The following is a 24849-nucleotide window of genomic DNA, read 5'->3' on the forward strand; positions in this document are numbered from 1 at the left end:
CATAAGGTGGAAGAAGAAAGTTCAAAAGCTGGTTCGCCTCAAAAATTCAATTAGAAGGGGTATCGACAAAAGCATTATGGGTGGCAACATTATCATTCACAAACGTGCAAGATGTATTCACAAGTCTATTACCATCATCAAACAACATAAATATGAGCACCAGCCACTGCAGAGAGAACATCCCGTGACATAATATATTTGTTATTATGAATGTGTTTCCATGATCATCGTAGAAGATAAACCCAGTTCCAGCAATATGTAAGGTATTTTAGAGAACAGTCCACAGATCGGATTACCATAGAAGGGCATTATGTGTGCCCCAAATGGTATATTCTGTCAAGATGAAGCAGCCATAACTTATATATAGAGAATAGTAAATGTAGAATAGTGAGTTTGTTGAATTCGAGAATCACAGGTACGGCGAATTTCGCAAATTCGGCAGTGTGCTGATGAAATATCTGAAACGTTCGGACGAGATTTCGCAAATTGGTTGCGGATCGTCTTGCTTGGCCGATTCGTTGTATGACAACGGATTCAAGAACATCGTCAGCATCGACATCGTGCGGTCGGTGATCCGGAAGCAAATCTACCGCAACCGAAAGCGGCGTCCTGAGTTGACGTTTAGCAGTGGCGATGCTACAAAATTGGAATATGCGGACCAATTATTCAGTGCAGTCTTGGACAAAGGCACAATTGATGCAATGATGTCTTGGAAAACGGAAAAATGCCTCGATACAGCCAACGCAATGTTCGCCGAAGTTGATCGCGTATTGAAAACAAACGGCCGATATATTATTCTGTCATTGTGGCCATTATGTGCTGCCCAAATGGTACACTCTGTCAAGTTGAAGCAGCCGTAACAGGAGACCACTGTCACTTCCACGGCTATTCCTTTCTCTTGATTGTGTCGACTGTTTATTTCATGATCGGCGCAGAGACTATAGAACGAGGTGTGGAATCATGATGGTTTCCAACGTCCCATACAATTAACATTATGAATAAAGCCTGTAAACCATGGGTCACTGATATACGTGACCAATTCACGTGACAGTTGATCGTATCGAGATGACTGTAAGAATTCTCATTGGCGTCCAGTGTAGATTGTAATGGGACGTTTTTCCGGGATGCCGATACATCTGATCAATAATCGTTCTCCCATTGAGCTCCACCACACAAATATTGCACCACACGAAACAACATACAACTCTGGTCGCTCGCTTTTCGTCGCCGAGTTTATACCGTCTTAGCTGCTTCCTATGCTTCTCTGTTTTTCTGAGGCATCGCCAACACTGTCTCGTTCACCACACGAGCCATATGCTTCACAGCACGTAGAACTTCCAGTCGTGATGCACATTCTCTTCTTGGTTACACTGGTTACAAGTGGTGAAACCTCACCTTCTATTTTTAACTGCATCATACTAAGAACTGCAGTAATACAGTATCTGAAAATCAAGTTCCTTCTTTTCATAATGAAAGCATTGTGGGGACTTGTTTGCTTCAAATTTCATATTTCCTGTATATCGCCACGTATGCTACCATCATGACAACATTTTTGTGCATTTATTCTCAAAAAAGAAAATCTCAATTGATGAATAATAAATCTTTTGAAGAATTTCCTTTTCTTCAGTTGTCATAGATTTCAAAGATGTATTCTCTATCAAAAAATATTTTAAAATATACTCAATCTTATTGCAGCTCGATACGATGTTGTTATATGATTTCTTGTGGATTCATAGAAAAATCCTGACTACCGTAAAACATAATTGTACCTGCACATTCCACCGATATTTTCGTTGGACAATGACAGTAGGAGACGCCATGTCGGAAGTTAGAGATGGTGTTCTGTGGGGCTGCTATTCCGTTTTCTAAGCTTGTCGTTGTTGTATTCGGTGTTATGTGCTTTGTATAGTGAACATTTGTCCTCTCACGATCGTCGGAAATCACTCAGCGCCGGCGAGAGCTACAAATGGAGAGGATGGGCGCTGATGTATGGTTGTATTTCACCGCGACGAAGGAGGACTGACAAGCTTTTGACCAGTCCAACTCGGCTCCTTTTTCCAGCAGCCGGTGTAACGGGTCGGTGATGTTCGCAAAGCCGTTAAAAACTTGCGGTACTACGTCGACTAGACATGAACTGCCGCAGGATCTTGTCGACTGCTCCACTCAGCTCAGGAAACGCATTCGAGAACAGCCAGCGCAAGTTTCCAGTATACACCCGCACCTTTTACCCCGAAGGCTTGAAACAGCGCCGACATGAGGCCATCGTAATCGTCCGTCACCTAAACCTGCATGGTTCACATTACACTCTGCACCTCCATCAGTATGGTACTGAACAAAGGCTGCTCGTCTCTCCGGGGCTACACGGGCGACGCCGAAATGCATTTTCATGTGTTCCAAACAAGTCTCCACGTTCGATAACATGGTCAGTACCTCCGTCGGCCTAACTCATTCTGGGCCGTCGATCCTGCCTTGCTCGCTATTTGTATAAAGACTTGCAACAGCCGTTCAGAACCGGCGCCACTTTCTGTTCTCAAATTGACCAATTCGCTGTATACCGATGACACATTGGGCGACAGCAAATGGTGAAAAGCTGAAAAATATGCGACATCATTTTCAATAATGAGCAATATGTCGGAAAAAATGGAAGCTTCATGGTTCGACGCTGACATGACAATTGGCGAGTTCAACAAGCGTGACGGTTGTGCAACTTGTTCTTCTTCAACGCCAAAGCTGGGCACCAGGCCCGGAGTGGTTATCAGAAAGAAACGGCGCCTTGCCCGCCTTCAGCAACTGTTGCTTTGGTTTGTTGCGTTGCCGATGCAGGTCCAAATCAGACAAGTTTGCCCAACGATTTGCTGAAAGGCCCGAAAATGTGCACAAACCCATGAAATCACTACTCCATCCATTGTGACTTGTGTGCTTTTGATTCTGCAAGTATTCACTGCCCTCAGTGGGGCTATTTTCTGTGTACTGCTGTTTCACCATCTTTTTCTGTCACTTCTTGCTGCGTTGGCTGTTGTTCAACAATTCTATCCCCACCTTCAGTCGACCCCTTTTCATCAATACAAGAAGTTCCTGGCAGTTGAAAAACAGTCGCGGGCTCATAGTCCGCCGGCAACTGTCTCAGCGCAATGCCGGGACGGTAGTAGGTTTTGTTCGACCACAGGTAAATGCCGCGTTGTTCGCACTGGACAGTGGCCATGTACTTTATGTTGGGGCTGATCGCAAAAGACCGGCAAGCATCGTCAAAAGCGAGCACATCGACCAGAAAAGCAGACGCCAAGTCCCAAACTTTGATCGTCCAATCCAAGCTACTGCTGACCAACCACAGGCCACCGGGACGAAAACCCAAATCGGTAATTCGATTCCCATGGCACTTGTCGAACTGACGCACCGTGCGACGGTTGAAAATGTCGTACAAATGCAAAGGCAAATCGTCCATCGCAATGCCAGTGAAATTGGTGGTACTGTCCAGCACCAACTTGCAGCCAGCACTGTCTCCACTGGATGCAGTAATGTCAACAAAAACGGAAAAATGCCTTGAAGCATGCCAACGCAGTGTTTGCCGAAGTTGATCGAGTACTGAAAACAAACGGCCGATACATTATTTTGTCACTGTGCCAATCGTTTGTATTCAAAGCGTGGATTAATTTTTTCTCTGAAGAGAGTTTGACCGTTTTCTATGATTATTCAGATTTCAATTACGGTCACTTCCATGGCTATTCCTTTCGCTTGATTGTGTCGACTGTTTATTTCATGATCAGCTCTCCCCAACTGCGTCAGATATTGTCGGATGACTGACGCGTAGGCGACGTCCACCTGGTCACCTGCGGGATTATATCTTCTAGAGAAAGTTCTTGTCGAACTATTCTGAAAGAGGGTGGCAGTGTGACGACGGTAGAAGATAATTGTATCTGCGCCTCCCACCGATGCCATGTCGGAAGACGGTGATTCTGTGCTGTGCTATTGCTATTCCGTTTTTCTTATTTTTTGATGTTGTTGTATTCGCTGTTTTTTGCTCTGTATAATAAACATTTAACCTCTCGTGATGGTCTGAAATCACTTAACGCCTAAGAGCGCTACAATCCATTGAATTTCTAGACTTGAAACTGAAATTCAAAAACCAACTCTGATATCTTTTAACATTTCAAGCCTGTTAAAATTATTTCAGCATATCAATATTGTTCTTGATTCGTATTACTTTTCTTACAGGTTTGCTTATGTATGAAGCAAGTTTTTGCATATAGCGATTGATAAATGATGAATTCACTTGAAAGTACAACGGAAATCATTTAATCATAATAAGTTTCATTGAAAATAATTTTCAAGAACTGCCTTTCATAATTATGAAATCAATTTTTAACATCTACTCATTACTGTGCTATTCAAAAACATTGTTGTCTGACCACTGTTCGACAAGTGATTCAAATATATTGCGAATGCCACTGATGAAATCAACTTTTACATTTTGAGAATTTCATAACAATATTTCCCTTCTAATTCATAAACGGTTGTACATCTATTTGCTAAATGTATAATTTTCGAATATTATTTTCAACATTATTTCGCTATTCGAGGCCATATTATGTGCTGCCCAAATGGTATACCCTGTCAAGTTGAAGCAGTCATAACATGAGACTACTGTCACTTCCATGGCTATTGCTTTCGCTTGATTATTTCGACTTTTTTTTGGTTATACAGGAATTTTTATTTTTGATGTCAATTTTTGTAAAGAAATCTACTGTTACAGTTTCTGAAAATCAAGTTCTTTTCCTTCTTAGTTAAATTATTTTAAAGTTTTTTTTGTTTAAAGTTTCAGCTTTGTTTAAACTGTCATTACTACTGCTGCTCTATTTTGTTGAGCTTTGCATTTCGCATTTTCTTTTTTCCTGTGTTGTTGTAGTGAATATTGTCTTTCCCAATGTTTTTGGCAATGTAAGTATTTTTTAAGTTGTATTTTATCCTTCGACCAATTGTTTTTTTATATGAGACTATTAACTTCTTTAACAGTAAAATTTGTTTTTTTTATAATTCGGCGTGCTGGTTAATTATGAATTTTACAACTGAAACACTTTATGATTTTCCCAATGAAAATTTTAGGGTCGTGAAGAAGACTTTTGTAGTTGCATTAATGCTGACAGCATTTTTTGGCCAAGTGGTATGTATCTGAAAATACATTTATATGAAACGATTTTATTGCATTTATTTTAAGGCATCAAGAATTGCTGTGCTTAATGTTAGTCGCGTTAATGATATAAATGGAAGCAGTATGATGATGTTCCATGAAAATTTTTTGGACGAGAAACATCTGAATGGTGAGTAGCTAACTGAAGTTTTGAGTAATTTTAATTTTGAAGTTCTTTAATTTAAGTAATTTGGGACTACCTCATTTTTTCATTAAAGAAAAAAAATGTTCCAAAACTAAATATTTTTTGATCCGTTAAGCTTTTATTGGATGAATATTATTTAAATATGTAATTTCCTATAACTTAATTGTGATCAGTTTGTATTACCATATTTTTTTGTTTTATTAAGAATTTCATTACATTGCAAATTGCAGTGTTTAATTTATGTAAATATTCATCCAGGGTCGAACGATGATCATGTAAATGTAAGGAATGAGTCTTTGAAGAGTATCAGTAGTAGCATTGTTGAATCAGATGGGAAAGAGGCTGCTGACGCCAACTTGACAGTTTCTGTTGATGTTGCTTTTACGGTGGTTAATTGTATTCCGATAGTAAACTTCACTGACGGTAAGCAGGTTTATTATGAATATGCACTGATGTTTTTTTGTGCGGTTTAATGGCGTTAATTTTATTTTTTACTACGTTAATTTAATTATGCTAATCTTTACTGAGAAATCATTGTATGACGTTACGTTGTATAAAACTGTTGGAAGAAAATTCATGAACTATTTGAGGGATGTAATCATCATATGCAGTGCTCAATGCTGCCATCGTTGCTTAAATAAGAAAAAGCTAATGGCTTTTATTATAAGAACATCTTTTAATTCAGCATTAAAATTTTATTGTGAGAAAATTGTTTTCAGCAGTGCTGAATTATTAAATGAAGTATTGTTTACCTTACATTATGAGATTGCTGCGCTCCATTCATAAATTATGCTGTTTTATTTATGAATAACAATTTCTTTGCATTTCATTTGTTTCAAGCTATACATTATTCTAAGGAATCTAAGGTTTAGGGTGTGCGTTAGGCAAAATGAGTTTTCAGCAATATAAATCTAGAAGAATAAGTTTTCGATGAATTACTACATTAGAAGATATATTGTATGCCTGCTGCTATTTGAAAAGAATGCATAGTGTGAAATTTAATTAATATTTACTTGCATTTTTCAGACATTAATGAAGACTTAAATAATGCAACAGACTGTAAAACAAAATCCAGTTATAGTAAGTTTCGCATGTTTTGTTTTGCCGTTACTTATCATTACCATCATTATTTATTTTTTGAACCACAAGGTAGTATCAAAGCATTGTTTTTATAAAATAGCAAATAATGTTCTTCTTATGTAGCTACTTTGTTTACATAAACAGATATTACTTAGCTTACGTTTTATTAAATATTTAAATTTTTTGAATGGTCTAAATTTCAATATTTAAAAATGATCAGGAATGATTTTGATATTTATTTTCATATTTCAGAGATATGTGAATTGTTGATCGTCACAGCTAGTGGTCTTAGCTTATCTGTGATTATTACAGTTGTGTGTTATTTTCATTGTTTCAAAACCGTGAGTCACTATTTTTCACAATGCATGAATGAAATTTAATAATTTCTTTTCTAGTTTCAAAGAAGGATGAGAATGCAGAAAGAAAGCAAAGGAAGCAAGAAACCAGTTAAAGAAAAATATAGCTTATGTGGTTCAGTATTGGAATCAGTAACTGTTGATGATGTGAAAAATGTAAAACCACCACCACTGTCAAAGTGATTTTTAACTTTTTAATTTTTAATTTTAATTTTAATTTTAACTTATGGTATTTTCATAATTGTGATGTAATTTAATGTTGCTTTGTTGATGATTAATAAAATTATATTTTAACCTTATTTTTCAATGATTTTTTCATTCTCTATTAAATTAAATGCCGTTTTTGTGGTGCCATCTGATATGAAAAATGCTGTATTGTTGTACAAGTTATTCATTTACAAAAGACCAAACAAAATTTCATTCCTTTTCATCTTAGTACATTTAAAAGCATTTTTATATTTAAGCAAAGCTCGATTTTATTAGCAACAATTATCAACATTTACCGAAGAAAGTTCAAAGTATAGACCTTCTCTGTGCACTAAAATTATATACGCATATTCAAACATGATGAAAACAAAGGAAATACCAACTTTTGTTATTGGTTCTTTTATTAATTCACAAATTTTCAAACTTTCCTTACAGTTTAAATTTCCATCTTCATGCATACTGTTCTTCTAACAGTAATTAATTTTTGACCATTCTATCTGATGATGAGATGTTCATTTCGGGCTATTCTGAGCTCATCCGCGTCCCATTTCCCCCGAACTTCGCCCCCTTCTTCTGATTGACTGTACGCTGATAAGTTGCACTCGATTGATCGGTAATTGACTAATAGTTTCTACTACTTTATTAGCTAATCTTTATGATAAATGATTGGGTGAATAACTTTGCCATTTGATTAGCTATTAAGCTTTGATCAAGGATTGGGTAATTGTTGTTTATCAAGCCTTTTCCAAATATGAATGCATTACCATTAAAATACTTTACATGGACATAAAAAAGCATTTACTATTTTTAAAACACAGCTTTTTAAGATATGGTGTTAGCTATCTTTTATTACGTTAAAAGAATAATAACAACAACAAAGTTAATATGCTTAAAGCTAATGTTTAACTTCTTTACATTTGCATATTCTTTGTGTATGTTGTTAAGAACAGCATTTAACAAGATGTCTTGCAATATTTGAATATGGCTTTAAATAACTGGTTAATTTAGTAAATAACATTAATAATTCTTCACTTTTACATTTCATTGTTCACATAATAAAATAGCATTTGCAGTGTTGAATTTTCTATTAAATAGCTTATGCACCGTTCCGGTTGATTTGTTAAGCTTAATTAGCTGCGTCATGCTTCATGCGCAGTAGCATTTTACTTCCTGCTTTACTTCCTGCTTCATAGTGTACTTCCCGCTTACTCCAGTATTAGTTAATAACGGAATCCATTTCCGCGTCCATTTCCTGTTTATCACCGTCCAGTCCAGGAAGTCGTATCTATCACAATTTCAGCAGGCAAATTTCGGATGATGATATCTGATCTTGTTTTGCTCCTTAGCTAATAACCCTCGAATGTTAAGCACTGAACTCAAACGCAAGACCAAAAAGGAAAATAAATAAATTCCATTTTAAATAATCATTTTGAAACTACATTTAGTTTTCATTTCTCATTTTATCTACAATTGAAGATCAACTTTGATTGATATTTCTGTGGCACCCATGCCTTTTGTTGATGTTGATAGAAGATTATTAATCACAGACAAATGGCGCACATATGCTGACATCAAAGAATGCGATATCCACTGCAAAGTGAATTTGAAGCAGCTTCAAGCGCTTCTGTGCTTGGCTGGTGCTGTTCATCGCTTTCTTTCAGCTTTCGAACTGTTTCACTTTTATTTATACATCCGAGTGCATAAATTCTGTTTAAAATAAATGTCAGCCAACAGTTGCTTTCACTCATCATACAAATTACCTTCTTAGCTAACAATTAAATCAGATTTATGCCTAAGGTTCTTTTCTGTTTGTCGGATATTTTTCTGATGAAGGCTATTCAAGTACAAAGGGAAAATCTAAAATTGATAAATTGTTTACAGCTGCAGTTTTCAGCTAAAACTGGGAGTGGTGATTGCTGAATGTTAGCATCGAAATACTTTTCTGATTTTGCCTGATTGTTCTCTGAAAATGTTTCTAGTTTGCAGAAGAATTTAATCTTTCCATTCTTTCTTTCGCTCCTGTTTACAAGAGTTGTTGTTTTTCTTCTCATGTTTCATTTAAAGAAGAAATAAAATCTGGAATTTTGTTTAAAATAGAAATTTGTGATTATACATTTTGTGTAAACTGTATTCAATTTGTTTTTCAATATCTAAAGTTAAACCGATAATTGAATTGATAAACATTCAAGTTGCAATTGTTGTTTTGCGATGATAATCACATGTTGAACATTCCAGATCAAAAAGGATCTGTTGCATTTCGAAATGATTTCACCAAACAAAAGTGAAAGCAAAGAAAATTATTTTTTTGCTCTGTTGCCATCGTAAAAAGTCATTACATGTAAAATTACGAAAACAAAGAATGACTTAGATAAACATGTTTATTTAACATTTCTTTGTTCAGTTATAGCAGAAGTCATTAGCCAATTACCGAACAACCCCATACAGCCTATCAGCGAACAGCCAATCACAACAATGGGGTCGAATTTTCGCTGATGAGTTCAGATCAAACTCTCAGCAAATAGGAAACTGAACAAGTAAGAGCTGTAGCGGTCCCGGATCACCCTAACAACTGTATTTGTCCAGAGAAGAACAATAAACAAGAATAAGTGGAAAAAGAACAATAAAGCTACCGTAAGCAGATAGATACTTGAAGATCGAATGAGGATTACGGTAGTAAGTTGTTGGCATCGAGCGGAGCAGTAGTGGTTGTCGGTTCTCGATGCTTGCGGCGGCAGGTCGTTGTCGCTCCTCGTTCGTATTTGTTTTAAGAGCCGGCGGAAGCCAAGCGGAGAATATGACCGCGCGGAAGAACCCGCCGGTCGACACTGGCCCGTCGTCGCCTAACGATGACTGTGATTATAGTCCGGTTTGGGTGACGAACGAGTGGCTCGTTACAGAGCATTTGATCCTAAATAAAGATATTAGGCGACAGTGACGATAAATGTTTTGTATTCACGTTATTTCATTGAAATATATTAATGTAAATTAATTAAAATATTTTTTAAGTACAGTTTCAGCTGGACCTGAAAAACGCGAAGTTACTAGAATTTGTTTGAAGCATGTTTGTTTTTTTAATGATTACTGTATTTTGTTTTACTTTGACATTGAGTATAATAATCTCGACGTTGGCAAGTGAAATAAGTATTTGTGAAACATTCACTGCATTTATAATTTTATTGAATTAATTGTTTAAAGTGCATGATTTTTTCAAGCTTGGTGCTGTATTTTATTAAATACATTTTTCTCTGGAAAAATTTTTCAACTGAGTTTACTGTTTTGTTTAGTCGAAATGGGCGAAACTATGGTCGAAGATTTGACAAAAGCTGTTGCACGCTTGGGTTTTCAATGTAAACTTTTGTTTATTTTTGAATATTTTGTTTCATATATTTTAAACTGTTTAGCCAATGCGAGACCAAATGTGGAACCTGCTGGTTTGTCTTTTGAAAGTAAAATTTGTCGTGACATCAACAGATATGGAAAAATCTTTTACTGTGGCTATCAGTATAAGTTGAACATGTTGGGTTCAGTAGCAGCAGGAAATGTTAGAGCTTGTAATCTTGACGTCGGCTCCAAGTCAAAGCCGAATGTTGATATTGACATGTCTGAATTTGATGACATCTCAAACAGAAAATACATTGGATATATAATGTATCTGAACCAGGTTGACTCATCTGAGTGTGATTTTTATCAAATATTGGGTTTAAGCAAACTTCGTCAGCAGGCAACTAGTGCACAGATTAAAGCTGCATGTAAGTAATTTCCCATGTTATTATTGCAGTTTTTCAAATTATGGCATTTAGATCATCGTCTTATTTTAACGCATCATCCGGACAAAGGTACTGCTTCAAATAGTGCATTGTGGAAAAATTCGAATTTATACTTTCCATGTATTTTACGAGGTATTATGATTATTATTATCATGTTTTGTTGTTTTTCAGTTATTGAATGTTACTATTTTTGGTTTAGCTTATGATGTATTGTCCAACCCAGTGCTACGTCGCTCTTATGATAGTTGTGATCCTAGCTTTGATGAATCCGTACCTTCGGTTAAAGAATACAGCAACGATGAATTTTTCGCGGCGTTTTCGCCTGCTTTTAAACGAAACGCTTGCTGGTCTAAAATTAAGCCGGTTCCTTTGCTAGGCGATATGAACACTGATATCTCAGAAGTGCGTGCGTTTTATAGTTTTTGGTCGCACTTTCAAAGTTGGCGTGAATGCACATGGGATGTAGTATCGACATTGAATCAGCTTAACGTTCCGTAATTTTGCTGCTATCATATGTTTGTAAATTGGAATTATGTAATTTTCAATTTCAGACGTGATATACGTCGTTCGATAATGAGACATCAGAATGTAACGGAAGGACGATCTTTTAAGAAAGATGAACGCAAGCGCATTTCGTTGTTAGTTCGTAAGTAGTGCTTAGAAAAGCGTATCGCATATTGTCGGTTTTTAATCAAATGCAAGTTTTATGTTTAGAATTGTTTTCACGCTGAATATTTTTTTATCTCAGTTTTTTTGTTTTATGTATTCATTTATATTTTTTGTTTTCTTTAGTATTTCTTTACACTAATGCTAATATAGTTTGTTTCTTCAGCATCAATGTAATTCTCAATTTTTTGTGTTGATTTGCCTGTTTTTATCAAATAAGCTGTTTAGTTTGACAGTTAATTTTGTAATATTTTTTCGGATTGGTGAATTTTTTTTACTGTAGGCACATTGTCTTATTGTAGACTATGTGAAACTCAAGTAGTATTGTAATATTTTTGCCTGATAAAATTTTTTTTTTCTTTAATGTTGTTTTGTTTTTCACAGTATTTGTCAGGTTTTTCTGATTTAAGATAACCATGTATTTTCAAATCAACGGCAGTGACAATATGAAATTTTTTGTGTTTGAAATTTAAACATTGCACTGTCAAGAAAATGGCCGGTGTATATAATTTTTGTGTTTTGTTTCAGGCAGTGCTCGGAAATGCGATCCGAGAATTAAACAGTACGAGATGGAAATGGAACAGAAGAAAATTGAGCAGAGACGTCGTAAATCAGAAGCCCGTCGTTTGGCAGCGGAAGCGGAACGTGCCCGAAAAATGCAAGAAGAAGAGCAAGCGAGACTTCAGAAAGAAAAAGAACTGGAAAAAGCACGTCAGGAAGTACGCTTAATTTTTCATTATGCATTTTTAATTATATATTTTTTGGTTATTCCACTTGGGTTTGAGATTTTTTTAATGAATTGTTTTAGGCACTGGCCTTAAAAAGGCAGAAACATGCCGCGAAGAAAGCTATTTCGAAGGAAAAGAAGAAAATTGTCGCACATTTGGAAGTAAAGTTTTTCGTGTTTTATCTGTGAGCATTATTTTGTTGAGAGTGTAAAATTTGATTTTAGAAAAATGATTATTTTGCCGCTGTTGGTGGCGATAAACTTAAGTTTATGGAAAATGAAGTTCTTTTGGAAACTGTTTTGACATTTGATGAAATGAAGCATTTGAATGCGAAATTGGAAGAAGCGGGAAGTGTCAAAGATGCAATGCAAGCTTACATGGAAGTTTCTGCGAAAATCGATGAACACAGAAATGCAGAAAAAGAAAAATTGGAACAGCAGCAAAAAGAAGAAGCAGAGATGCGAAAAAACAGATTGGCTTGTTCTCAGGCAAATGAGAATTGGAATGACGAAGACAGACAGCTTGTCATTCGAGGCATGTCTCGATATCCAACCGGGACAAAATCGAGGCAAATGTTTCGTTTTTTTCATATTTGTTTTTGTAAAATTTAAAATTTAAGCATTAGATATTTGTTTTCTATATCATATATTTATTTATTTATATTTTAATTAAACTTTTGAAATATGTTAATTTTCACTGCTGATTAATGTAAATTTTTCATGGTTTTGTTTAGATGGAACTTAATTGCCGATTACGTTAACAGGCACAGCACATCTGGAGGCAATAGAACCCCTAAAGTTGTCGCTGCAGTAGCCAAGGAAATGCTTAACAGCGGTATAAGGAAAAATAATTTTTTATGTGACTTAAGCCCATTGTTTCTTTTTCGGCGTATATATGTTTTGTTTTGTTTTTTTAAGATAAAGCAGGTCGAGCAAACGCTACTGCAGGTACTTTGAATTTAGTGAAGAAAAAGCGTGCTGTGGTGGAAGCTGCTCCAACCACCCGTTACGACTATGGTAAATGCGTTTTTTTTTCAAGCAACGTATTAAAAGTTTTCAGAAATACGAATTGACAATAGATAAATAAATAAATACTGTTTGAATTTAATGAATTTGAAAAATTTTATTGCCAGATAAAATATGCAGTGACTGATGATATCGTTTCAAAACTGCAGGAAAAACTGATAAAACTTGAGTATGCTTAAAATGGAAAATTTCGTTTTTCTTTCTAATATATGAAACTGTGATAATTTATAAAGAATTGCGTATGCGTGACTGAATTTCTTTTTCTTTTTTTTACTCAGAAGCGGCAGAAGCAGATCAAGTATGCTGTACTTTGCCAGAGGCGAAAAGTTGGACTCCAGAAGAAATTGAACAGTTTAAGAAAGCGATTAAAATGTATCCACCAGGGACACCTAAGCGTTGGGAGCGCATCATAATGAAACTTCCTCGTCGTACTCAGGTGGCATGTCTTCGTCGTTACAACGTGCGTTTTAATAATTAGTAGTTTCTTTGAATAATAAGTTTAATAAACATAATCGTATTTTTTGTTTAGGAAATTCTTCGACTTCTTGGAGATGGTAATACAACTTTTACAGTTGATAAATTATCAACAGTGCATATTTTTTTATGAAGTGCAATTTTTGTTTTCCTAATCAAAATTTTTAACAAATTCATACTCTTTTTACTCATATTAACTAATTAATAATAATATCATTATTCTATTATATAATTTACTAGATAGTTTCAGTTTGCATCTTCAGATGATGATAATGAGGATGCCTTCACATCATTCACTTACTTCACTTTACATTGATGCATTTTTTTGTTATTATGAGCATAATGTATTTTTTGCTTTGAGGTAATCGAGAAGCTTTTGTGGCATACGTAAATCCTGGTGAGGTTCGACCTTGGACTGCTGAAGAAGAAAAGAGATTTGAATCAGCGGTTATCAATTTTCCTCCTGGAAGTGAAGATCGTCTTAAACGTATTACTGAGATGGTACAGACACGAACTGAAGAGGAATGCGTGCAGCGCATTCAGGCAATAACTTCATGAAGTCCTGTTTTGGGCAGAGCTAATTTTTTAATTTTTTTTAGCAGTTCATTCGTATTTTACGCCAGAATTTGGAAAGCAAAAGCAAGTGATATCAATATAAAAGAGATTTAAATACAATTATGCAGTTAAATTCTGCCTATACTGTTCTGTTTTGTTTATTCGTTTTTTATTCATATATTTTATCACTATTACTCAATTTTCAATATAATGTGTGTTCTTGGGGAATGGCTTGGGTAAGAGTGAAGTATCTATAGAGAACATTTCGTTTATCATTTATACATTTATACATATACCGTTTGGATACTTCAAAGATGTTTTCACGAATTACTGTCAGATTTTACAATCCAGTTATCGAATAAATATTTCAGAACTAAATTAAATGTTTTACTGGTATGCTATTAATCGGCCTTCCGCAATTCATATTTACTGAATATAAACCTTTTCAAGCAGTTAATTATTTGAAAAAGCAAATGCATTCTTTTGTTTCACATGTTACTGTCCAACATGAAAAATTAATTGATCGGTTAACAAAGAAGTAGACTTGTTTATTTTATACGTTTATCATGAACAATTATCGGACGATAAAAATTTTGACGGAATATGGTAAACGGTTACTGTAGATTTGTCAAATGAATACAGTTGGCCCTTGAAATTCGCGATTTTTGATCAGGTGCCTGATTTTGAAACAATCAGAGTAAATGGAAAATGTCTGAAGCATTCTAATGAGTCGTTCTACATATTTATTATACGAAGAGTTCCAAAGTTGCATATCAGATTGAGAAATAATGCTTTGTCGGAGAATTATCAGTTAATATTTGTTGCAGGGAAACTTCCCTATTCCAGAACGTTTGCCTCCTTAGTTGGCAATTTCACTTAGAACTCGAATCGTGCATGCAAGAACGCATCCCCCATTTAGTCTGTTATATTGTTAAGAATTGCATTGTAGACTATTATGTGTATATTAATTGTAGACTGTAGTATGCTAAAAAAAATAAATATATGATAAATACTTAGCTTGAAAATCAATAAACGTTCTGTAACAGCAGTTTACGCAACATCAATTGGACTATAAGGCATCAACGAAGCGAATGAACGGGAGGAGCATGTATTCGCGGAAATTCGAAATTCGCGGTTTTCTCTGGTACGCTCAACCGCGAATTTCAAGGTCGACTGTAGTAGGCAAAAATGAATGGCATTATATAATGTAAATATAAATAGGATTAATAAAAAATCCAATCATTTTATCTGTTTAAATTTTTTCAGCAATTAATAAACATTACAGCAATGTTACATTTAAACGAATAAAACTTCATTTTCATTTATTACGTCGTACTGTAGCACATTTCTAGAAGTTGTTAATTTTGATTTTGGTCAAATAAATTGTTTAGTTTGACATCTTATTTTAATTTTTTTCAACCAAGGTATATGTATTTTTTATATCAAGATGCTATCAGAAGCGATTCTCAATCTACTCAGTGGTGGGTGAGTTTGTTGTTTATAAAATTGTTGTGAAGAATCACTAATTGTTGAAGTGAGTTAATGTTAAAATCGTGTTATTTGGTCGCTTTAAAGATTACAGTGAACATATTTATTGTAGCAAATATGATAATGACAATAAAGTCAACTCCCAAATGGTCATTTTGTATTTTGACATTCTTTGAAAGTTTTCATGAAGTTTTGCATATATTTTTTGACGTTTTATTTATTTGATTTTTCAGCGTTAATGTATTTAATTATTGAACATTCAAACAAAAATTATAAATTCATTTTCAAACAATTGTAAAGTAGCATGTTTTGTAAGTAATTCAGTATGATGCAACAAAGGGGATTACTTTAAACGGCGACGTAATTTAATATCTTTCTTATTTTTATTTATCACTGATATTGTTGTCTCCTTGATGAACCTTTAAAGAAGTTATCGTTAACTAACGCATTTTAAAAAGTACGTATTGATTGATCTGTTATTTGTTTGTGAACAAAACAAAGAATGTTTTATGTAATTTTGCACTAGAATGACAATTTTGATTTTGTTTGCACAGTTTCTGCCGCTGTAATCAACGGTGAATATTTGTCATTTTATTAATTTTTTTTTCATTTTTCTGTAATCCTGTTTTTGTTTATCTTGCAGTTGTGATTACATTGCATTTTTGATAGTTAAGAAGTAAAATGTTGGAATTTAAAAAAGTAGTTTTAGAAGTAAAATAATTTTTGTTAATTTATTTTAGTCTTTGAGTAAAGATAATTTGCTTTGAAGTTAATAGCGCTGCTTAATGTAAACCTTTTGCTGTTTTAGTTTACTTTTTGTATTTTAAACTATTACTAAATAGTGCACTAGGTGTTTTTGTCTTGGACAATTATTTGAAATAATTTTTAGTTATATTTTTTAAAATTATTTTTGGGCGGGAACATTATACAAATGTAAAGCAATAAAGTATAATATGTAATATTTGAATGTGTAGATTTTAAAAATATCTATGTCAAATAACAGTTTTTGTGCAGTTGTGCAGGGATGATTAGTGCAACTGTAACATGTCCTTTGGAAGTGGTGAAAACAAGAATGCAATCGTCTCAGTTGAAGGCACGCGTCGGTCGTACTTCCTTCGTGTCTCCATCATGCGATGGCGGTCATGTGCGTCTTTTAACAGTTCCAGTTCTGAGGTGCAGATGATTTTGAATCTCTTTTTCAAATTTAGAAGTGATTTATTTGACGTTGGTAAAAATATTTAGAGAATTTACTGTAGTTAATCTTTTTCGTGACATTGTTCGCAGCGAAGGTATTTCGGCATTGTGGAAAGGCTTGGTACCCAGTTTGATTGGCATTGTGCCATCCAGGTTGGATTTTCAATATAGTCTATTTTTCTGACTGAAACAGAATTATTATTTTTTTCAGGGCAGTTTATTTCACAGCTTATGCAGAGTTTAAAAAACTATTCGAAAACGTGCTGATGCCTGGTTCAGCTTTGTTGCACATGTGCTCGGCTGGTTGTTCAGGTTGAAAATATTTTATTTCACATACTTTCTGTACTGTAAAAGAAGAAATTTTTTGATTAAAAAAATTTTCTGAATTTTGTTTCTTTTTGAAATAGGATTTGTGACAACAACATTGGCTAATCCAATTTGGATGATCCGAACGAGAATGCAACTTGATCATCGAGCCGGTATGGAAAGGATGAATATTCGTAAATGTATAAGCGAGATCAATCAAGAATATGGTTTACGTGGATTTTTAAAGGTAGATTTAATTTGCATTCAAATAGAAATAAGTATAATTCTTTGTTGTTTTTTTTTAAATTTTTCTTAATTAAAGGGAGTGACTGCATCTTATGCAGGTCTTTCTGAAACGATTCTGCATTTTGTCATTTATGAAGAGCTTCGATCATTTTACATGAATTATAATCAATCCAGAGATAACGAATTGAAACAGCCGTCGTTAAATTTGCCGCTGATGATGCTGTTCGGAGGAGTTGCTAGATTTTGTGCCACTACAGTCACTTATCCCCACGGTGAGATTTGTTACAAAAAATAGAAATTGTATTTTATGAAATATTGAAAGTGGACTGAACATTGCAGAAGTTGTGCGCACTCGTCTGCGTGAACGGAACAGTCTCTATCGAGGATTTTTCAATACACTGATCAAGATTTTCAAGCAAGAATCTTGGCCTGGCCTGTACAGCGGCATTACTGTGCACATGATGAAAACTGTTCCTAATAGTGCTGTTCTAATGGGAACATACGAATTGGTGATTTACCTTTTGAAGAATTTATAAGCAATATTCTGTCGTTGTTATATCGGTCCTGAAAAGCGTATGCACTGAGAAAATAAACATGTTGTGTTACGAACAAAATGTTCACAAATAGTCATATATACAGTGGAATGTTTTTACTGCCAGGCGGGCAATAGTTAAGCCTCAGTTCAGTTTACAGCAAACGAGCTGTTGGCTTTTTATTCTTGAATGTCTTTGCTTGATATCCTGATAATAACAGTGCCAACGTTCTGTTAGAATCTGCATACAGACAATCTGGAACAGTCAACTGCCATTCCAAAATAACCATATTAATTTGGTAGCATAACGAAATACAACAATACTGCACATAGCAAACAGGCTAAGAAATAGAAACACAAGATTGAACACGGTTTTAGAAGAACGAACAGTGCAATTTTTGAAACCGAGTTACAAAAGTTTTCGCAATCTTCGCTTCTGGCACTTTTTATGAAAATCTTTTACAATGCTTGAGCTGATCAACAGTTGGCACAATTCCAACGCAACTGTTCGCGTAAATAATTTTCAAAATGGACCACGAAAGCGGCAACAGAGCGAAATGAAAAGCAAATACGCTGCTACACAAATCATGGAAGCGTCATGACAGCTAAATGAAATAAGCACAAAAATTACAACGTAACAACGAAAAATCAGCTCTTTTGTTTCGGAAATTTTTTATTTAAAGCATCTTTTAATGATGAATTTTTCATTGTTTTCTTATTTTTATGATGAAAATTTCAGTTGTCCGATAATTAGCTCATCTAGTAATTAATTCCTTGAACACTAGATAGTTGGCAGATTTGTCACTTGAAACAACAGAACCTTATGCTTATTAGTAAAAACATGATAATGTCCCACATAATATTTATATTATTCATTCACCCTTAAATCTGTACGAAAAAACTATATCTGCATACTGTAAGATGTATAATAATACCTTATTTTTATTTTCATCACAGAATTCAGCTGTATCTGAAATTGTGCATATTGTTCTTGTGAATAATTGTATTCTGTAAAATTTGCATTTTCAGTTAATATTTATTTTTTTATTTATTATTTGTAAAACGGTTTGAAAAATTTTACATATTTTTATCATCTCACTGTTAAAAGGTTTTGAAATTTTTTCATTATATGTATTGTTTGTTTGATTTAAAAAGGTTTGTTTGTTATATAATTAGTTCATTTGCAGTAAACTACATTACCAATAATATTAATCAGAATCTATTTGTCGAAGTTTAATTTTTTTTCATTTCTTTTCCCTCTTCAGTGTTTTTCAGTTTTAATGGTGAGTTAATTATCACAATAGCTGCAAAATAAATGAAGCATCAGTTTGTTGTTATTGTAAAAATTATTTGAATCAGTTCACTTTTAGATGATTTGGTTTCTTATTTCTGTGATTCAGAAATTTCTAAACAAGTTTCTTCCTCCAAGAATAGAATTGTTACAAGATGGCAAGCACAGTAAATCAAGGAAATTGCTGAACAGTGCGAGCAGTTGTGTTGAAGATAATATGCAAAGTTTGTGCATGCGAAATGACAAAGTTTGTAAACTTGAAAAATATCCAGTAATAATTCGATCCGATTTGAATACCGTAACAAATATGGGCCATGTGGCGATCATTAGCGGCGGTGGAAGTGGACATGAACCAGCGTTCGGTGGTTATGTTGGTTTTGGAATGTTGACAGCAGCTGTTATTGGTGAAATATTTACTTCACCGCCTTCTCAGAGCATTTTAGCTGCCTTGCATGCCGTACGTAACGCTGCTGGAGTTATGGTGGTAATTCTCAATTACACAGGCGATCGGCTGCATTTTGGTGTCGCAATAGAACGAGCCCAACGGCTGTTTCCAAATCTACCCATGCAATTCGTCGTTGTGGACGATGATTGTGCACTCTCAGAAGTAGATTTGATGAAATGTCGTCGTGGTCTAGCTGGGAGTTTGTTTTTGTTGAAAATTATTGGAGCGATGGCTGAGGCTGGAGAGAGTTTGCAGAACATATCAGTCGAATGCGATTTGGTGAAAAAAAATCTCAATACGATAGGGCTCGGTTTGTCGACTTGTTCCCCTCCTGATCGAGCACCAATGATTGACATCGACCAGAACGAGATGCACTTTGGCATAGGTATACACGGTGAATCTGGAATGCGCAGAATTCCTCTCATGGACGCTAAAAACGCTGTTCATGTAATGATGCAAACTCTATTTACAAACGGATTCGATATAAAATGCTACGATTTGTCCGACAGTGAAAAATTGTTTGCTGTAATGATAAACAATCTTGGAAGCGTTTCCCAGCTTGAGATGAACGTGGTTACAGGAGAAGTTTTGCAATGGCTGATGGCAAAAGGAATCCAAGTTGTCCGAGTGTATACTGGGACGTTAATGACGTCGATCGATATGCATGGGATAAGCATTAGTTTGCTACGTATTGACAAAGAAGAATGGATTGATTATTTGGACGCACCAACTGGTTGCCACGCATGGCCTATGGGTACAATTCCTTCTGAAAATCTCGACGCTTACATCTTAAAGTACCCATCAATGGACAGTCTTCAAATTATTGACGAAGGGAACGATTTGACGAGAAATGCCGTTACAGTTGATGAAAAGGAATCTTTGGAATATCGAAACTTGATACTGACTATATGTGATACACTAAAACAGAACGAGCAGAAGTTGAACTATCTGGATAGTGAATGCGGAGATGGCGATTGTGGAAGTACGTTGAGTAAAGCGGCTAACATTATTATCGTGTCAGTAGAAGAAAATCTATTTTCGACTGCTGCACCTGGCAAATTATTTTCCGATATTGCACTGATGATGGAAGAAAAAGTTGGCGGAACAATAGGAGCTTTATTGTCCATATTTTTCAGCGCCGGTTCAGCATGCTTGATGAATTCAACAGACAGTCTTGCTTGGTTTAACTGTTTCATACAAGGCGTTGATGCAATTCAACTTTACAGTGGAACCACCTTTGGCAGTCGAACTCTTCTCGATCCTATGAAATCTTTGGCAGATTTGCTTTCCCAGCAGTTGTTATTCAGCGATGGCTCACCAGTTGTCACTGGTGATTTTATGAAGCATTTAATTGAAAATTGTGAAATAGCCGTGGAAGCGACGACCAAAGCGCGACCGAAAACGGGTCGAGCATGTCAAGTACCAATAGAGCTTCTTCAAAAACCCGATGCCGGTGCGTATGCCATATTATTGGTCATGAATGATATTGTCACCTGGTGGTTGCAACACTTTTCTGATGCATAGACTGAAAGTAATGTAAATTAAGTATTATTTTTATTTTTGTAATTTTTCTATTGCTGCACGGTGGTTTTTCAGGTCTGGTCTGATGGTGAAGTCGATTAAGGTAATTAGTACAGTATGTACGTTTTTCAGCTGATTGATAGTATGATGTGTTATTTCTTTATCGATTAATACTAGTAGACATTAAATGTTGAAATTTATTATTATATGTTTATATTTGAAAAATACATTTTCATTACAGACATTGACAGATATTTATTTAATGAACAATAAAACGCTTGCAATATGGGCATTATCTTCGTAGGAATAGCGCACGCAAAATATTCCGCAGTATCATGGCTCTGAAAATGCCCTTAAATAGAATATGTAAAAAACCATCAATATGTGACAGACAATAGTTGGCTACAAATTGAATCGAACGTCCTACCATTACAGTTATTGATGATAATACAAAATTAACGATTATAATATTCCCTGTCATTGGATACCATTGCGTCGCATGAATAAACCAAATTAAGTGAAGATATATATATATATATATATATATATATATATATATATATAAGACGAATAACAAGCAAGTGAAAAACACAGTGGCCTTCGGTCTTGAAGTGTCTAGCTCAGTTTTTCATGTATCAATTGTTACTTCCTGATATTTTTCAACAGTAATGAAAATATGTATATATATATATATATATATATATTAAAGTTGAGGCTTGTAGCCAGCCTTAACCGCGAAGCAAATAAACTGAAAGACCTAGCATACAAGTTTGCCTGTAGTTTCTTCTAAACAAGTATGACGCCTTTGCAACACGACGTTGAAAAACCATGATATTTATGATTCTTACTCTGAAACACGTCAAACAAATGTATGAGATACAGCTTAGCGGTATTAACGAATATACAATTCATGAATACTGCATATTAATAAATTGCTCAAATGAAGCTAATTAAATGAAGTTTAAAGAATATTTTGAGAAGTTGAAAAATGTTATGAGCAATAGCAACAAAACAAATAAACGGAAAGGCTTCACGCAAAAATTCCCATCTTAACAACAGGACACCTAAGAAAGATAAAGTAATACTGCTTCTACTTATGTTTCACTTCATTTAATTTCCATTATTTATGCAATCCAGTGTTATCTAGCAGTGGAGCATAATACAATTATTAATACTGCAAATGCATATTTCATGTATTGCTGTTTGTGTAACTTAAAATTAATAAAAATGAAAGTTTTGTTTGCTCAAGGTAATTGTAGAAATAGAGACTGTGGATCTACTGTGAACTCCATGCTAATTTTGTATCGTTTAATATTTGGATGGGGTATCTTATAGATATATAATACGAATAAAAAGTGAGTGAAAAACACAATGACCTTGAGTCTTGAAGTCTCTAGCTCAGTTTTCCGTGTATCAATTGTTACTTCCTGATATTTTTCAGCAGTATGAAAAGCTGGCATAGAACTTGTTCAGCAGAAAATGCATGAAAATTTTTATTCCAGGAATATGCGTTCGCTAGCGTGAGTTCAGTCGCAATAGCGGTACGCGTACGATGTCTCATGCGTCTCTAATAGCATTTTCAGTGGGAAGCAGGAAATACAGAAACCTTTTATATTTCAATCCCTTTCAATTCCTGAAAGAAATTCAAGCAGTCGAATGCAGGAGTGCAAAAGGAACATGGAACTAAACGATGACAAGGCAAACAATTCGGTGAGCTGGATTTATTTTTGAGCTTCTTTAAAATTATTGAAAATAAAGCTGAAAAATAATAATCTGTCTGTAACTTATAAGCGTGAGGTAATTATATAATAATTTATAAAATAACATATTGCTTACAATTTTGGGAATCTTACCTTTCAAGATAACGACCTGGAGTTGCAACTACAAGTTACATTTCATAAATACTTGAGAGGGGATGTTCTTCTTCGGTCCCACTGTTCACTTATTGGTCGTTGACTACGCTATTTTATTGGACCGTCAAATCTTTGTCGTATTGGTTTTCCTTGTCTAATTGCTCATTGATTCAAATCTTTCCCTTGTGATTAGCTGTAATATTTTTTCATTTCATTGGTTCAAATATTACATTTTGGATTATGAAACTTTAATAGTAGTGACGTAACATTAATAATGGAAATATTATTCCAAAATTTTATTGTGTCTGTTTGAGGTTTCGTCATTCATTGAAATTTTGTTTATTTATATATATTATTTGTGGTGAAGTTTATACTTTTTCATGATCAACATTCCCGAATATAATTTTTATCATTATTCTATATTTTATTGTACCAAAGTGACGTTATATCAAATGCGATAGTAATAATTCAGAAAAAACAATACAAAAAATAAGCTAAATAGTGATTTTTATTTTTCACTAGCCAACAGCACTAACAACAACAATAATAAACAACATCAGTGAACGACATTAAAAAGTGGTATCAGGGCGATTTCAAAATTACAAATTATTGCTTGTGGATAAAGATTGACGCTAACGACAGCCGCTTTCTTTATTGAAGCTTGAAAAATAAACTCTTATTTGCCAATATCTTTAACCGTACATAGCAACAGACTACTGGCACCAGCTTACTCGCCACAATGGCATGGATGGTAAAATGCTATTGATATCATTGAGGTACAACCGTGACTGTACCATCTGTACCCCAAGTTTTTACGGTTGCCATCAGTCTATATAGGCCAGGTGCTCATCTACCCGGCAGGTTTCAACGTGATCTTTTCGATCGATCCCAGGCGGAACTTCTAAATCTGTCCACACTGCACCCCCGCAGCCTTCTTTATCCTATACCAAAATAAAGTAATTGTTAATAACTAGGAACACGTTCTATACATTCAGCGCATACTTTTGAACACCTCCAATATTTCTGTTTGCCGGCACGCTTTAATTTATATATCCTGCCTTCCATACCACCGAATTGGACCAAATCCCGCAACGAATTGGTACAAGATGTAACTCAGGAACAAGGAAAAGAACAAAGAATGATTCCAATAACTCTGGAACGCAAAGCACTGAACTCAAACGCAACACCAAAAATGCAAATAAACTGGACAGTTTTGAACTTCATTTTAAAAAACGATTTTGCAACAATATGCAGTTTTCATTTCATATTTTATCTACATTCGAAGATCAACTTCTGTCATTCCTTGTGGCACGAATGCCTTTTGTTGATACTGACAGAATAAACTTAATCACGATTGCTCAATTACGGTTGTTGTTGGTGCTGTTGGCTAGTAAAAAATAAAAATCACTATTTAACTTATTTTTTGTATTGTTTTTTCATCTGAGAGACATTATCTTTGCATCTGACAGTCATTATATCTGCTAAAGCAGAGTTACTCATTTTCTGATTTTATAAAAAATAAAATGTTGTATTTTGTCAAAATGATTAAATTCGAAGGATGAAAAGAAAATAAATAAACAATTTATAAAAAACCAATGCGTCTATGATGGGTATTTCTTCTAATTTTTGGACATATTTGCATATAGGCAAAGTAAACAAAAGGCGTGCCTCTAGGGAAGTGCAATGTATTATTGAATTCTTTCGTCATATATGCAAACACTCAAAAAGGGGACTTGTTAATTACAAATACTCTCAATTTTACGCTTTTTAATTGTTAATGAGATA

At 34.6% G+C, this 24849-nt stretch overlaps 7 protein-coding genes across 7 annotated transcripts; all 7 read left to right on the forward strand.

Annotated features, from left to right (window-relative positions):
• The first annotated feature begins 76 nt into the window (after nt 1-76).
• Nucleotides 77-860, forward strand: Tsp_10574 (hypothetical protein). Its single transcript, XM_003372268.1, has 3 exons — nt 77-184; nt 273-326; nt 384-860. Exons 1-3 carry the CDS (start codon nt 77-79, stop codon nt 858-860), a joined length of 639 nt encoding a protein of 212 aa, XP_003372316.1.
• Nucleotides 861-1256: 396 nt separating this feature from the next.
• On the forward strand, nt 1257-1869 carry Tsp_10573 (hypothetical protein). Its single transcript, XM_003372269.1, has 2 exons — nt 1257-1430; nt 1696-1869. Exons 1-2 carry the CDS (start codon nt 1257-1259, stop codon nt 1867-1869), a joined length of 348 nt encoding a protein of 115 aa, XP_003372317.1.
• Nucleotides 1870-2619: 750 nt separating this feature from the next.
• Tsp_10572 (50S ribosomal protein L27) lies at nt 2620-8693 on the forward strand. Its single transcript, XM_003372270.1, has 9 exons — nt 2620-2801; nt 3046-3512; nt 4820-4935; nt 5213-5315; nt 5589-5753; nt 6357-6410; nt 6663-6751; nt 6806-6945; nt 8450-8693. Exons 1-9 carry the CDS (start codon nt 2620-2622, stop codon nt 8691-8693), a joined length of 1560 nt encoding a protein of 519 aa, XP_003372318.1.
• A 1569-nt stretch (nt 8694-10262) lies between these two features.
• On the forward strand, nt 10263-14191 carry Tsp_10571 (DnaJ protein). Its single transcript, XM_003372271.1, has 13 exons — nt 10263-10311; nt 10375-10722; nt 10774-10872; nt 10940-11234; nt 11292-11386; nt 11935-12125; nt 12215-12295; nt 12359-12708; nt 12868-12968; nt 13052-13150; nt 13438-13619; nt 13689-13713; nt 13995-14191. Exons 1-13 carry the CDS (start codon nt 10263-10265, stop codon nt 14189-14191), a joined length of 2112 nt encoding a protein of 703 aa, XP_003372319.1.
• A 1444-nt stretch (nt 14192-15635) lies between these two features.
• Tsp_10570 (solute carrier family 25 member 36) lies at nt 15636-17958 on the forward strand. Its single transcript, XM_003372272.1, has 7 exons — nt 15636-15673; nt 16691-16824; nt 16933-17023; nt 17082-17182; nt 17278-17423; nt 17499-17694; nt 17762-17958. The coding sequence occupies exons 1-7, from the start codon at nt 15636-15638 to the stop codon at nt 17956-17958; spliced, it is 903 nt and encodes a 300-aa protein (XP_003372320.1).
• A 1276-nt stretch (nt 17959-19234) lies between these two features.
• Tsp_10569 (glycerone kinase) lies at nt 19235-21515 on the forward strand. The gene is made up of 4 exons (XM_003372273.1): nt 19235-19237; nt 19325-21186; nt 21287-21314; nt 21453-21515. Exons 1-4 carry the CDS (start codon nt 19235-19237, stop codon nt 21513-21515), a joined length of 1956 nt encoding a protein of 651 aa, XP_003372321.1.
• A 1202-nt stretch (nt 21516-22717) lies between these two features.
• Nucleotides 22718-22942, forward strand: Tsp_10568 (hypothetical protein). Its single transcript, XM_003372274.1, has 2 exons — nt 22718-22731; nt 22795-22942. The coding sequence occupies exons 1-2, from the start codon at nt 22718-22720 to the stop codon at nt 22940-22942; spliced, it is 162 nt and encodes a 53-aa protein (XP_003372322.1).
• The last annotated feature ends 1907 nt before the right edge of the window (nt 22943-24849 follow it).

The sequence above is a fragment of the Trichinella spiralis genome (genome assembly GCF_000181795.1).
Source record: "Trichinella spiralis strain ISS 195 chromosome Unknown Scfld9, whole genome shotgun sequence".
Lineage (NCBI taxonomy): Eukaryota > Metazoa > Nematoda > Enoplea > Trichinellida > Trichinellidae > Trichinella > Trichinella spiralis.